The sequence below is a fragment of the Exophiala bonariae genome, assembly GCF_035927105.1.
Source record: "Exophiala bonariae strain CCFEE 5792 chromosome Unknown scaffold_17, whole genome shotgun sequence".
NCBI classification, from domain to species: domain Eukaryota; kingdom Fungi; phylum Ascomycota; class Eurotiomycetes; order Chaetothyriales; family Herpotrichiellaceae; genus Exophiala; species Exophiala bonariae.
In genome coordinates, this window is record NW_027042492.1 from 762,353 (window position 1) to 777,277 (window position 14,925).

Consider the following 14,925-nt stretch of genomic DNA (forward strand, 5'->3'; position numbering starts at 1 on the left):
AATTCATCGACCCATGATATCAGCATGAGAAGGATAATGTAGTCCAAAATAAACCTCATATATTGGGGTCAGTGCTATCAGTTAATCGATAATATTGGGGAGCAACTCCGCCCGCGTGTCATGCAGCAAGCTCAGATCAGTGCAGGTGCTTGGAGTGGGGATCTGCCACCACGACGTCAGCAGCATTGACATTTATCGAGGTACGTCTACTCTGGCATATTGAAGAAATGGGATTGAAGAAAGTTAATTAGACGTCGCCAAGTTAAGGGGTACCAGAGACTGTTTCATGGCACTTGAAGCCTCCAAGCCATGAGAGAATCTTCGACGGGAGGTGGTTGGCCAACCTTGGCGAGTAATCAAACTCCCAAATTGAGACGGGAGAGGCTCAAAAGCCACTGGAAAGTGCAATCACCTCCGAGACACGGCCTTGTACCGAGTAACCTGATGCAGGACAATCGTCAAAGGCCATGCCAGCATGGAATGACAACGAATGGTTCTCATGCATGCTCTTGTGGAAAAGGTTTACGACCTTGGGGCGACGAACAGAACAAAAAACCTGATGTCTGTGTCGCACGGATGCATTCTCAGACGAGTGGCAGACGTCACTGTGCCTTCGATGGGTACTGGACCTAATAGTTGAGCGAGGCACCAGATCCCGTTCGCTTGCCAGCCCTGGACCTGCAGGCACTTAATCGCACCAGAGGGTGTGGAGGCTGTGGCGCAGGCTACCTAGGTACCAGGGGCAACGCTTCGACCAAGCAATGTTGGATTGCGGGAGTGACATAACAGGTCTTCAATGCTTGTTTCCTACCGGTTCGCTTCCCACTTTCCCACATCTTGGATCGACGCGTCTTGTTGGCCGTGATGCCCGAAAGCGACAGTCTGTTATGCATTATTACGTTTTTGGAGGGCTCTAGTCACCTAGCCTGGGGTTGCTACGAGGACCGATGCAAGCGATTATTATTCTCTCTAGCCCAGGGCACACCTTATCTGGCTTGCTGGGCGACTATGAGCATGAGTAAAGAGACGGCGGTGTACGAGTAGCTCGACGCGTACGTCAATCCGACATCAGCTGAACGGGCTGGACGACGATGGTAGACGATGGTGATAGTAGCACAGCTTTCCTGGGTTGCTGCATGACGCTGAGCGATAGCATCCAGCCTCCAGCCTCCCAGGTTAGAGTGAGGTTCGAAGTAGGACTTACTGACTGTTGGTGTCACCTCAAAACGTCGACCGTTCTCGGTCAGGTTTGTGAGGATGAGAAGTTGACTGAGATGACTCCGTAGGCCTCGATGTTCAGCTTGAATGAGCCCGTGCTAGCCAGACACTAAAAAGCTACTAGATATTGCCACACCAAGTGAGCTGGGTGCCAGCGCAGATCGTGGCTGATGTGGGGAGGCGACCAAGCTAAGCAGGGATGGGACTGGGAGGGGATCCAGGGCGAGAGCCAGTTAAAGGCTTCCCGGCCTTTTGTTTTTGTCCAACTTTCCGCCATTCAAGCTAGAAATTGATAGAGTTCGGAGATGCACAAGCGCGTATGTACAGGGACCGACTACGGATACTCCCTACTACAGGCTGAGGCTGCAGGTAAATCACCTGCAATCACTTCCAGGTCAAAGCCAAAACCAAATCTACCCAGCCTTCCAGCTTGTTTTGTGCCTCGATCGTGACTTCTGCCGGCCTTGACTCGTTTGCTTCCTTCCCTCCGCGTCTCCACCCTTCGATCCTTTCTTTTCAAGACTCACGATCGAGTAAAACTAGCTCGAGGACGAGCTACCTCGTACTGTGATCACTCTCTTCGGCTTTCTTTCACCTGCCTTGCTGGTTACCATTCACCTTCAAGTTTGCGCTTGCTCCCTCGCTCCACTATTACTGCCACGGCCACGCCCACTCGATTGCTCTTACCACTTCAAGTTCACCTCGACCTTCGGCCACACAGACCAATAAATCCTCCCTCCCAGCGCATCGACCTCTTCACTTCTTCCTTTCACTTCATCCTCCACCTCACCATTCAACACTGCTTGATCCCTTCCACCTCTTCCACCGCCTTACCCTCGCAGAGTAGCCGTGCATTCTCTTACTACCAACACCCTTTACGTTGCGTAACTCTCAATCACCATGAAGTCCGTCATTGTCGCTGCCACCTTCGCGGGCCTGGCTCTCGCCCAATCCCTCTCCGACTTGCCAGCATGCGGTGTAGGTCTCCAGAACTTCCCGACATGACCTCCTCAGTCACTAACCTGTTGATCTTAGCAAACCTGTATCAACAACATGCTCGGCCAGGCCGGCCCTCTTGGCTGCCCTAACGTCAACGGCCAACCTGATGTTACCTGTCTTTGCTCCAACGTCAACTTCGGTTATGGTATTCGGGATTGCGTCAGTCAGGCCTGCCCAGCTGGCACTGATACTGCTTCAATCATCACCTTCGGTTTGACCTATTGCGCCTCTGGTAAGCTTCCTTCGAATTCCTCCCAATCACTCTGAATTCCTTGGCTTATACCATCCCAGCCGCCTCAGGTGCCTCGTCATCCGTCACCCTCAGCGCAACCCAAGCCTTGACACAATCTGGAGAAGTTACCGGAACTGCAGCTGGTGGCGCCAGTGGCAGTGGCAGTGGTTCTGGCTCTACGGCAACTGGCAGTGAGGCCAGTCGCTCAGCCATCAGCACTGCACCGGTCCTTACCACTATCACCACCGATGGCAGCACAATCACCAGCACTGTCGGCAGCACAACCATCTTCGGTGGCGCTGGTGGAGCAGCCGGTTCTTCAGTCCCTGTCACCACCGAGGCTGTTTTGACCACCATTACCACTGATGGAAGCACCATTACAAGCACCATTGGCAGCACTACCTTGTTCAGCGAAGTAAGTCCCTCACCCTTTGATCAATTTCCTGCGGCTGCTTATTCCCAACCTTTAGGTCAGTGGAGCCGCCAGCTCTGCCGCTTCTGGAGCCAGTGAATCTGCCGCATCTGCCGCATCCAGCGCATCTGCTGCCGCCAGCTCTATCGGTTCCAGTGCCTCTGGTGCTGCAAGCTCAGCCTCCGAATCTGCCGCATCTGTTGCAAGCTCTGTGAGCTCCAGAATTGGAAGTGCAACCAGCTCTGCCGGTGCCGCAGCTTCTTCCGCCACATCAGGTGGTGCCGCTGCTCCTCAAATGACATTTGCTGCTCAAAATATTGCTGGCGTTGCTGGTCTCGCCGCGATCATGTTGTTGTAAGGGTCCCGGGCTGTTGCAAAGTGGCGAGAGGTGACGACGAGCGTTTCCAATTTTTTCCCAAATCACTGTTGATACCCCGATTTCCGAAAGGGCGTTCCCATGCTTCATGACTTACTTCCAAGTGGACTGCCAAAATGACTATTACGGAGTCGAACCATTGGTTGCGGCATGGCAGGGATGCATTGATGCGTTATGGATTTCATGTTTTATCAACCCAGCATAGCCGTTGCAGGCAGACACGTGGTTGCGGTAATAGGTCATAAAATCGACTGATAGCTAATACATCTTGATGAAAATTCAAAACTGAGGAAAAGGCGAACAACGGTGGTAGCCGCCTTTCTTTGTAGTTGCATTTCTGGCCCCTTGCTGTGCCTCAGCATTCCGAAGGATCCGCATGCAATCTAGCCCTTGGCCTCTGGCGAGATCCTGTGGATAACCATCAGGACGAGAATGGTTTAGCTACACTAAAAGAAGTGTCCTAGAATTCTTTATCAACATTAATGGATCATTACGCGTAACAACAGAGCGAAGTAAAAGGCTCTGTGGTTAAGTGATGTGGAGTTTTGTCTGGTTCTTGTTGCCTGGCATTGTTAGGCACCACACGCAACTCACGTGTCGGCTGCAACACGCTTCAAGTTAGAGTGGTTTTTCTAAATCTCACGCGTCACGTCACGAACGCGACTTTCCACTCCGCACTGAGTGTTGCCTCCGGTGAACAGCAATTGCGACAGTATAGCGAATGCGGATTGTTTACCACTCCTGTCGTTCGAAACCACTTCAGGTTCTCACTTCGGCCCCAGGCTTAGGCCCTGCTGCCTTGTCCAATCTCTCCCATATAAACCGGCGCCTCGACCTTTCAAGTTGCACCCCTCCTTCAAATCCAACCTTCTTGCATGTCGACGGCCATCACTACACCTCCTTGAACAGGTCGAGCAGAGCCCGCATCATGCCACCATCAAAGCAAGCCACTCTTGGGTAAGTGCTCAAAGGGATAATATTTCTCCATCCAGTGCTGACACAAAGCGTAGCGGCTTCCTTGGAAAAAAAGCTGCTGATCCCAAGCCCAAATCTCAGTCAACGCTGTCCTTCAACCGGAAATCTGCAACCAACGGAGAGAGTGCAAAGACAGATGCTACAGATGATGGAGCGACCCCGCCACATGACAATTCAGATGGTGCAACCCCTGGAGCTTCAACCCGTGAAGACACAAGCCGATCTCCGACACGGAAGCACAAGAAACCAAATGGTGATGTAGAAGAAGATGGAGGAGGCAGTGATGATGAGCCGGTCGTGAGAAAACGAAGGAGGACATCAAGGTCACAAACGCCAACCACGACAAATGGCACTAAAGCAAGTGCCAAGGTCACTCAGAAGTCTTCCAAAGTAACAAGATCCATCCCGGAGGACTCTGCTTCTTCGGAGCAGGACGATCCCTCTCCAGAACCTGAAGAACCAGAATCAGCGAGCGAGAAGGAAAAGCCGAAGGTCACCAAAAAGAAGGCCTCCAAGGTCCAGGCTACTCTCAAGTCATCTGCCAAAGACCCATATCCTGACTGGAAGGCTGGAGAGCCTGTGCCATACGCAGCTTTATGTACCACATTCTCTCTGATCGAGCTCACAACGAAAAGACTACAAATCACCGCATACTGCTCAGCATTCCTGCAACAAGTCCTGCGTCTCACACCACAGGACCTGCTTCCCACAGTTCAGCTCATGCTCAATAAGCTCGCTGCCGATTACGCGGGCATCGAGCTTGGTATAGGGGAGTCTCTTATTATGAAGGCCATTGGAGAGAGTTCTGGTCGCTCGTTGGCAATTATCAAAGCTGACCACCAGAAAATTGGTGACTTGGGGCTGGTTGCTGCAAAGAGCAAGTCCAAGCAGGGTCAAATGTTCAAGCCCAAAGCTCTGACCGTCCGTGGGGTTCATCAAGGTCTTCTCGACATTGCCAAGATGGAAGGTCATGGTTCGCAGGATCAAAAGGTGCGGGCAATCAACAAATTGATGGCTTCTGCGGATGTGTCGTCGGCTAGCAAAAGTATCGACATCGAAAAAGACAAGGGCGGGCCCTCTGAGGCAAAATTCCTCGTCAGATTCCTAGAAGGAAAACTCAGACTTGGTTTAGCTGAGAGGACCGTCATCATTGCTCTTGCCCAGGCAGTCGTCACATACGAAGCTGCTGAGAAAGGAAAGACTGTCAGCACCGACAAATTGGTGGAGGGAGAAGCTGCCCTCAAAACCGTGTACAGTGAATTGCCATCATACGAAGTCATCATCCCTGCCATGCTGGAGCACGGCATTTTCAAACTACATGAGAGCTGCAAACTTCAACCAGGAGTCCCTCTCAAACCTATGCTGGCCAAGCCGACAAAATCAATCACGGAAGTTCTTGACAGATTCGAGGGTAAAGATTTTACGTGCGAGTACAAGTACGATGGAGAAAGAGCACAGATCCATTATGTTGCACCAGAATCAGTGAGTGAATTTCCAGCGGCGTCGAACACTTTGGTCAAAGATTCCAAAGCATTCAAAGGGCTAGCCTCTATCTTCTCAAGAAATTCGGAAGATCTTTCCAAGAAATACCCAGACATTCTGGAAAAGCTGGACACCTGGATCAAACCTTCTACCAAAAGCTTTGTTTTGGATTGCGAGACTGTGGCATGGGACCCTCAGAACAAGAAGGTTCTTCCATTTCAGCAGCTGATGACCCGCAAACGCAAGGACGTCAAAACTTCTGACGTTACAGTGAAAGTGTGTGTATATGCATTCGACATGCTGTTCTACAATGGTGAGGCCCTGGTAAAGAAGTCACTTCGAGAAAGAAGAGAATTGCTTCATGCAGCCTTTGAACCAGTGGAAGGAGAGTTTACCTTTGCTCAATACGGCAATAGCAAAGATATCGAAGAAATTCAGAAGTTATTGGATGAATCGGTGAAGGCATCCTGCGAAGGTCTCATGGTCAAAATGCTTGACACCGAGGAGTCTGGCTACGAACCAAGTAAGCGCTCACGAAATTGGTTGAAAGTGAAGAAGGATTATCTCTCAGGGGTGGGCGACTCGCTAGATCTTGTCGTCTTGGGTGCATACTATGGCAAGGGGAAGCGAACTTCTTGGTATGGCGCATTCCTCCTAGCAGCATACAACGCAGAGACCCAGACATTCGAGACTGTCTGTAATATCGGTACAGGCTTTACCGAGGTCAACTTGGCGGATATTCACAAGGAGCTTTCGCAGCATCTGATTGAGGGCCCCAAACCTTTCTACAGCCACAGTACGGTCAAGAATGATCAGCCCGATGTTTGGTTCGAACCTCGTTATGTGTGGGAAGTCAAGACGGCTGATCTCACATTGAGTCCTCGATACCGAGCTGCTATCGATGAAATGGGTGGAAAGAATGGCATCAGTTTGCGATTCCCCCGATATATCCAAAACCGAGATGACAAGAAACCTGAGGATGCAACGACCACCAGTGCTGTGGCGGAGATGTATCGCAATCAGGAGGTTGTTGCGAGGGATGGGAAAGGGAAAGGAGGAGTTGATGATGATTTCGAGTATTGATCAACGCTTTTGCATGACCACCAGTGCTCAGCGCTACGCTGTACTCACGTTCTATGGTCGGTCGCACTCATTGACGAACAGCCTATGGTCACGATATGGAAGTACAATGAGAGTCATGGACGACATAACGCCGGCAGATTGCATGCTATAACATCTAATTATAGGCAAGCTTCGTAGCGTTAAATGATAAAATGAGACAAGACCATGAGGTGAGTGTCTACATCATCGGCGGAAGTGGAGTTTTTACCCGTGATTCATTTTACCCCCGTCGTTCGCAGCCTGCTGTGTAAAGCGTCGATGTCAGTCTCAATCATCCCATTCGACCAGTTTTGTTATACATCCAAGTTGGGTAGATTGTCACTCAAAGCCAGCTCCGAATTGTAGGTATGAAGGATCTATGCCGAGACAAGCTCCTCCAAGGTGGCGCGAAGGAGACTGGCCATCCATGCTCATTTTGCTCCTGGCCATATTTCTATTTCCATCTCAAGTGTACACGATATATATGTGAGGTAGAGTGTTCTTCTTTCTATGAGACAACTGGGTATATACAAACGAGCCATGTCAACTCCTCGCAGAAGGCGCTTCAAAGTTCGTCAAGGTCGTACTATTCCTCGCCGAGAAATGGTGATGTCGACGTTCATGATTCCATTCGCGCACCTCGCGGACTTTCTGTCTGGTCCAGGTGTTCTTGTTGCGACCCTGCCAGATGGCGACGATGATTGCGACTGCCACACCGAGTAAGCCAAAGACGATGGTCAGGGTGTCTTGCCGGCCAGGATCTTTGCTGCTGCCGTTGGAGTTTGAGGATCCTTGGTCGTTGGTGCTTGAGATGCTTGAGCTGCCTGTGGTGGTCGAGGAAGGCGAAGATAGCTTTGTGGATTGGAGTGTGGAGGTCGTTGTGAACGTCGCTGTACACGAGACCAGATATTTGTGAGCTTGTGGAACCTTCCCAAGGCATTTGTTGAGATTTTCAAGATTGATCAGGTTTCCACATACCTGAGGTATGCTCTGTGCCTAGAATATCACTGCCATGCAATGCAGAGCAGAAGCAAGCAATAAACCAGCAAGTGCTGGTATGGTGGACTTACTATATGAGGCACGGCTGGTCGGAGTCGAAGTGATGGTCACTGTCACGGTGGATTTTGTGGAGGGCGACGATCCAGGTTGGGCGGTATTTGGCGGGTTATTACTGGGGCCACTGCTTTCAGTCTGGATGACTGTTGCTGTCGCTGGCGCAGTAAAAGCATATTGGTAAGAAGAGCAATAGCCATCGAAGAAAGATAGCCCCAGGCTGAGATCGACTTCGTTGGTTGTCTTGCATTGTTGTGTGTATATACAGGAGGAAATAATGCTGTGAGCATCGGTGGCCAGATCTGAACGGCACTATCAGAGCAATCTATTTAGCACATGTGTTTCTCGGCAGGATAGATGTGGGAATGCCAACTGACCAGACATGAATTCATGTCGCAGGACAGCGCAGACTGGACGTTACCATTGTCATTGCTCTGGAAACAGTATTTGGCGCACCCGCGAAGGTTAGTATAGCCAGGGGCCTCAACCAGAGTAATGGACTCGATGTTGACAGCAAGGGCAAGGTGCAAGACTGCCATGATCAGTGCAAGGGGCTTGAAATGCTCGAGGAGGGCCATGACCGAGGAGGCGAGACAAGATCCGATCTCAACTGCTATCAGGCTGAGGATTGCTAGAAAGTTGCCTGGGAGTGTTCTCTGGGTGCACGTTGAGATCAAAGGGCCCCCCTGTGCCTGGGCGGCTCTTGGGTGATCTGACAGTATCCAGACGTGAATTATAGCTGTGCGTTCGAGTTGACATAAGAAGGAAGAGCTCGTTGAGGTACCAGATGAAGGGGGCACAGGTGATTATGTGGAAGTCGGCTGTACCTGTGCAAGCCATGGTTGCCTTGTGACGAGGAAAATGTACGGAGAGACAGCCAGCTGCCAGGACAACTTGGTGCAGGTGTACTCGGCACTGTTGAAAAAGCCCGTCAAGGCGCAGCTTTCCCTAGGTTCTGCCTTGTGACAGCCAGGCGAAGAGCCAGTGATAAGGGACGGCGAGTTTGTGCAAGTCCTGGCGAGAAGTGGCGGGCGATGACTTGGCTGAATACCTCGAAATAAGTCAGGCATTGTCATGATGGCAGCAAGGTGAGCAATAGTGTGCTGCAGAGGTCGTCAATAGTTCCATGTCAGCGTCCTGCTGAGCTTTTGAGGCTGTTGAGAGTACGAGGTTGTCGGGTGCCTGGATCATGATCAACCAACCAAGCTGGATTCTGGACAGAGTGTGTCTAAGTTGCTCTGGGAACTGACTTCACCTTGAAATGGCTCAGTATCTGTATCATTGGTGAAATGGAATGCATTCCTGAAGTCGATAACAAGTACTACTTCCAGTTAACTACCTACCTAGGTACCGGGGTATCCGTACAGTACGGAGTACCTACCTTAGGTACCCGAAGCTAAGCGAGCCCCGGGGAGCCTCTAGTTAAGCATTTGGTGAGGTCCCTGGAAATGGGGCCCGCAGGTCCGGAATGCGGAACTGTTCCGGGTCCCTCTCCTCTCCATCACCAGCGACGTCACGTTCTTGGTGGCACTGGCATTTAAAAAAGCAATAGAGGGGTAAGACTCCAACGATGAGCAACCGATGACAGTCTTGATCATGTCCAGTGCACGAAGCACCAATAAAATATTTCGAGGTACGGAGGTGCTTCTTCTTCATCTTCATCACCACTACCAGACCTCACTCGATCCATGATCCCATCTCGACTTGCAACCACTCCTCGTCCGAGACTTCAGCAACTTAGCCAACAGCTGCAATCCAGGTCACCCTTACCCCATCACCCGCCCACCACTTCTCGCCCATTCGCAACCATGACCGACCATTCAAAATGGAAGTTCAATCATACCATGCTGCGGATCAAAGATCCCAAAAAGTCCATCGACTATTACAAACTCTTGGGCTTGTCCGTCGTCAATGAACTCAAGTTCCCCGATGCTAAATTCGACCTGTACTTTCTTGGTAGGAGTTGAAAATTCCATTCTATCATATCCAGGAACTGGTCCTAATGTTGATTCCCTCCCAGCATATGACGGCCCCTCATCGGCCTCAACAGGCGCACACTGGACCGATCGTGAAGGGATCCTCGAACTGACCCACAACTACGGCACCGAGTCTGACGATTCGTACTCAATCAACAATGGCAATAAAGACCCCCATAAAGGCTTCGGTCATGTTTGTGTAAGTGTCGACAATATTCAGGCTGCATGCAAACGCATTGAAGATGCGGGATACAAGTTTCAGAAGAAACTGACAGACGGGCGCATGCGGAGTATTGCCTTCGCCCTGGATCCTGACGGATATTGGGTCGAAATCATTGGCCAGAAGCCGGTCGACGACACCCAAGACATTACCACCACTGATACCTCTTCGTACCGCTTCAACCACACGATGATCCGCGTCAAGGACCCGGAGAAAAGCTTGACCTTTTACAAGGAAGTCATGGGTATGAGCCTAATGCGGACCTCGGAGCAAAAGGAAGCGGGCTTCACGTTGTACTTCCTAGGTTACCCTGGTGATTATGGTATGCCCAAGGAATCCGACACCGCGAACGGAGTAAATCCTCTGGCAAAGAAGGAAGGCCTCCTCGAGTTGACCTGGAACTACGGCACAGAGAAGGAAGAAGGAAAAGTCTACCACAACGGTAACGATCAACCCCAAGGATTTGGACATATCTGTGTGAGTGTGGATGACTTGGACAAGGCTTGTGCATTCCTTGAAGAAAAGAAGGTGAACTGGAAGAAACGGCTGACGGACGGAAGAATGAAGAACGTGGCTTTTGTTCTCGACCCCGATGATTATTGGATTGAAGTGATACAAAATGAGAAGCTGAAGAAGACCACTGACTGGTAAATCCAGAGCCATCCATGCCCATCAGCAACCGTTTTGCCATTGTGTCAAAGGATCATCAGGAGCGCAATTGGGTCGGCCCGAAGCAGCCTTCCTTTCATTTGGCATCTAGCCGCTTCAATGTTCATCTGCTAAATATATCATATAAATACAATCACTGGACGTACGCATCCCGACCGCCTTGACCTCCTCTCTCCTCGCTTAAACTTGAGCCACACCAATATTCCCAGCATGTACCACGTTAGGTTAGTGTGACAATTCGAAACATGACTTGACCAGGCTGGTAACGTCCCCAGTTGAGTGTGCAATGCTTACCACGCTTGGACGATTACCTCAGTGGTCTACCTGACGCAAAGCAATTGTCGAAAAGATGGAGGATTACTTGCCAAACCCAACAACCTCGGCATTTGTCCTCTTCTTTAATGATTGTGCGTCGAACACATGCTCGGGATGTAAGGGATCTGTGTTGACGTGTCCGAGTTTTCTCTTGGTGGCCATGGTACTTCCCTACCATATTCCTGTTCGGGCAAATCTGAGCATCACTCCCTGCTCTCCAAGATTCAATACGAACTCGGCGCACTTGAGGCCTCGTTTAACAATCACCAAGTCAATCAACCTCAAAGAAATAATCTCTCGCCAACTTATGCGAGGACCTCCTCGGTCGACTCTTTTCCCTACCTTGATCGAGGTCTGAATATCTCCATCCCTGTTGTGAAATCTCTTGTCTTTATGCACCCCACTAGCGGCAAACAAACCATCTCCCTTTTAAGCATGTCCAGACGCGTTGCAGACGCCCATGCTTGCTGTCCGGATGCGGAGTTTCAACTCGTTTGACTTCGTGTTCTGTCCCGCATGGCCTGCAGAGAGTGTAATCATTTTCTCTTCCCAGACCACACCTTGGGGCACCCTTGGCCTCGAGTGCGAACCGTCCTCTTCTACCATTCGATAACCTTTCCCTGATTACTCCATCGAGCAGTAACTGAGGATTGTTCGCTTTCAGACTGAAGTGCTCCCTGTTTCGGACTCTTTAAGTAGATACCCATTTAGGATTCGATCTTGGCTCGGCCAATGACTGAGCTTGCCACTGACCTTGAGCAAATCGATCAGCACCCGAATAAGGTAGTTGTACACTGCCAATCACTCCATCAAGTAGGGAGACCAGATCTTAACGACCGAAAAGCCCAAGCCATGCCCTGGCAGCCACCCAGCAACAGCAACAAAGCCCTAATGCATGGCGCACGTACGTATTGCCAAATCCAGAACATGTTTCTTGAAGAGCCCATGCTGAGGTTACTCACAAACACTTCCTAAATTGGAAACAGCTGCGAGTTGTTGGTTCATGAAGTTGTTCTCAATCGACAAACACGGCCATGAAAGAACCCAGTCCAGTAAAGAAATCACGAACGTCAGCTGCTCACAAAACTTATTGACAATAGTTTCGTATTCATCCTAGCAATCCGACTTTGCTGGGCCTATCCCAGGCGGATCACCTTTCCGACTACTATCCCAAACTAGCTAAATGCTGTCGTACTCGGACAATATCTTTTGCCACAACATACGAGGTAAGCCCAGCTCGGCACCCCAAGGCAAGAGAGGACCTTGGGAACGACACAATGATGGGTGGATGTACTCGGTACAAAGCACGCTGGCATGACGTTTCAATGATGCAGGTAAGAAGCTTTGCCATGGTACTCTCTACCCAGCGACCGCTCTCTGATCAGCCTTGCGGCCTCCAATACCAATTGAGCTCAATGACAGGCTTCGATCTTCGAGCAGACACCCTCATCAAGGACCGACCCTGCTAGAGACTCTCTATCGAATGGCAAAGGCACGATTTGATTTTGACTTCCTGTTCATTTGGAAGGTTCAGGACCCTCAGCGGTAAGGAATCCAAAATCGCAGCCTAAGTGAGACTGATTCACCTCCCGTTCATAAAGTCCACGATAGCCTCTGCGATTCGACCTCTCCAACCATGGCTCTTTTACCGTACCTTGCTCACCATGAGATGATACTGAATGAGCTCGCCGTTTACGTTCCGCGATCCTTTCCGCAAGAACTGAGTCTTCAACTTCCAAGGAAAGCTTCCTGTTTTCGACGTCACATACTATTCTGTCCCCATTCTCCACGACTCCAAACACAGAGTCAAGGTCTGCAGATTCTGGCGATATATGGAGTATTATCGTGCCTCCAGCAGTCCCACTCATTCGTCCATCACTGATTCTCAACATATCAAGGACACCCTGCCGTCCTAGTTTCTGCGGAATGGGGATTAACCCGGCTTCTGGCATGCCTGGATTACCCACGGGGCCGATACTCTTGAGCACGAGGATCGAGTTCTCCGTCACATCGAGATCGGGGTCATCGATCCGCTTAGCCATGTCGGCGGAATTCTCAAAAACGCAGACCGTGCCTCGATGATGCAGTAGAGTTCGATTCTTGGACGCTGATGCTTTCATGACTGCGCCGTTGGGACAAATATTTCCATAAAGAACAACCAAGCTTGAACTTGGATGGAGAGGATTGTCTAGTGATCGGACAATTTGCCTAGAGTACTCGAATGACTTGAATGGGGTCGTGTCCAGAAGTTCCCCCAAAGTCTTGCCACAATAAGTCGTAGCATTGAGGTGCAGTAAGGGCCGCAGCGTATGCAGCAGCGCTAGCATACCACCAGCATTATGAAAGTCGGTCATATAATTATCACCACTAGGCTTCAAATCAACCAGAAGGGGCGTTTTTCTACCAATCTCATCAAATGTCTTGAGATCAATGGTTCCCGCCACCTTTGGGTGTCTGTTGATGATTGCCATCAAGTGAACCACAGCATTCGTGCTTCCTCCGATTGCTTGAAGGACTATGATGGCGTTCAGAAAGCTCTCTCGTGTCAGCAGTTCCTGCGGCTTATTGTTTCCCAACTTCAGTAGAGCAATTGCATTCCTACCCGCTTGTTCAGCAACTCTCAGTCTCGCTGAGCTCACTGCTGCCGCGGTCGCTCCGCCCCTCAGTTCGAGCAGGCCTAGACCAGCAGTGATACACGCCATCGTCGATGCAGTGCCCATCACACCACACGTCCCACCAGTGGGTGCCAATTCCTCATTGACATCCATAATGTCCTCCACATCGATAGCGCCAGCACGGTATTTCGCCCAATTGCTTCGACAATCCGTGCATGCGCCAACGCGCTCACCTTTCACCGACCCGGGCATCATCGGCCCCGTGATCAACGGTAGAATCGGCTTGTTTGCACTGATCCCACCCATCAGCTGTGCCGGCACAGTCTTATCACATCCACCGATCATGATGACCGCGTCGACCGGCTGCGCCTTGATCATCTCCTCCGTGTCCATGCTCATCAGGTTCCTCAGGTACATGCTCGTCGGACTGGAGAAACTCTCATGGATACTGATGGTCGGGAAATCAACCGGTAAGCCCCCTGAAGCGAGCACCCCGCGCTTGACGGACTCGATCAGCTGCGGCACATTCGAGTGGCACGGGTTGAACGACGAGTAGGTGTTGATGATGCCGATGATGGGTGACGATAACGCCGAGTCGGAGTATCCCAATGCCTTGATGAAGACTTTTCGAAGAAATAGCGAGAAATGTGCATCGCCGTATGATGTTAGGCCTTGCCGGAGTCCCGATGTCGAGTTGATGGGATGTGAGAGGTCGTAGTCCTTCGATATCGCAGCGTCGACCGTCCTGTCTGGGATTTCGGAGCCTGTGGCTTCATTATTTGAGGCCATACCGATTCTTGCTGTTGTCCGCACTCGCTCCTTGATATAGAAACAACTCACATAACCTCACATAGTCACCTCATGAGATGCTCTGAATATCATATTTCCCAGGCGGATGGTCATCAAGTTGGAGGTGATTGGAGAATAGAATTAGGTAGGTCTTGGGCATCGGTAGAGGAAGCCGTGTGGGTGCCGTCGGAGTCGCATCATGGCAGCCGACGGCACGCGGAGGCTCATTTATTTGTGTCTCGTTGACGTCCTTCGCGAACAATATGATTTCGAGTACCTTTCTGGAGGGATGGTTCGCTATGTCATTTGCGCTCGCCGGCTATTCTGCTAAGCGTGGCTACTATCGCATGCTTCAAATATCAGAAGAATGCGGCACCGTTATCAACAGGAGATGAAGGGAACATTCCCTGTACCGCATGTGATATGAATTCACGGCAAGAGTCCAAATGAGATTGCGCATTTCTTCTGAGGTCCAAAAAGGTCGAGGTTAACC

At 50.6% G+C, this 14,925-nt stretch overlaps 5 protein-coding genes across 5 annotated transcripts; 3 read left to right on the plus strand and 2 right to left on the minus strand.

Moving 5' to 3' along the window:
- Nucleotides 1-2,271: 2,271 nt before the first annotated feature.
- LTR84_003897 (uncharacterized protein) lies at nucleotides 2,272-3,219 on the plus strand (the record flags this gene model as incomplete). Its single annotated transcript, XM_064847480.1, has 3 exons — nucleotides 2,272-2,449; nucleotides 2,509-2,864; nucleotides 2,920-3,219. The coding sequence occupies 3 exons, from the start codon at nucleotides 2,272-2,274 to the stop codon at nucleotides 3,217-3,219; spliced, it is 834 nt and encodes a 277-aa protein (XP_064705201.1).
- A 946-nt stretch (nucleotides 3,220-4,165) lies between these two features.
- LTR84_003898 (uncharacterized protein) lies at nucleotides 4,166-6,777 on the plus strand (the record flags this gene model as incomplete). Its single annotated transcript, XM_064847481.1, has 2 exons — nucleotides 4,166-4,194; nucleotides 4,248-6,777. 2 exons carry the CDS (start codon nucleotides 4,166-4,168, stop codon nucleotides 6,775-6,777), a joined length of 2,559 nt encoding a protein of 852 aa, XP_064705202.1.
- Nucleotides 6,778-7,338: 561 nt separating this feature from the next.
- LTR84_003899 (uncharacterized protein) lies at nucleotides 7,339-8,426 on the minus strand (the record flags this gene model as incomplete). The annotated part of the gene is made up of 3 exons (XM_064847482.1): nucleotides 7,339-7,685; nucleotides 7,866-8,160; nucleotides 8,226-8,426. 3 exons carry the CDS (start codon nucleotides 8,424-8,426, stop codon nucleotides 7,339-7,341), a joined length of 843 nt encoding a protein of 280 aa, XP_064705203.1.
- Nucleotides 8,427-9,656: 1,230 nt separating this feature from the next.
- LTR84_003900 (uncharacterized protein) lies at nucleotides 9,657-10,695 on the plus strand (the record flags this gene model as incomplete). Its single annotated transcript, XM_064847483.1, has 2 exons — nucleotides 9,657-9,804; nucleotides 9,869-10,695. The coding sequence occupies 2 exons, from the start codon at nucleotides 9,657-9,659 to the stop codon at nucleotides 10,693-10,695; spliced, it is 975 nt and encodes a 324-aa protein (XP_064705204.1).
- Nucleotides 10,696-12,545: 1,850 nt separating this feature from the next.
- LTR84_003901 (uncharacterized protein) lies at nucleotides 12,546-14,432 on the minus strand (the record flags this gene model as incomplete). Its single annotated transcript, XM_064847484.1, has 1 exon — nucleotides 12,546-14,432. The coding sequence occupies one exon, from the start codon at nucleotides 14,430-14,432 to the stop codon at nucleotides 12,546-12,548; it is 1,887 nt and encodes a 628-aa protein (XP_064705205.1).
- Nucleotides 14,433-14,925: the final 493 nt, after the last annotated feature.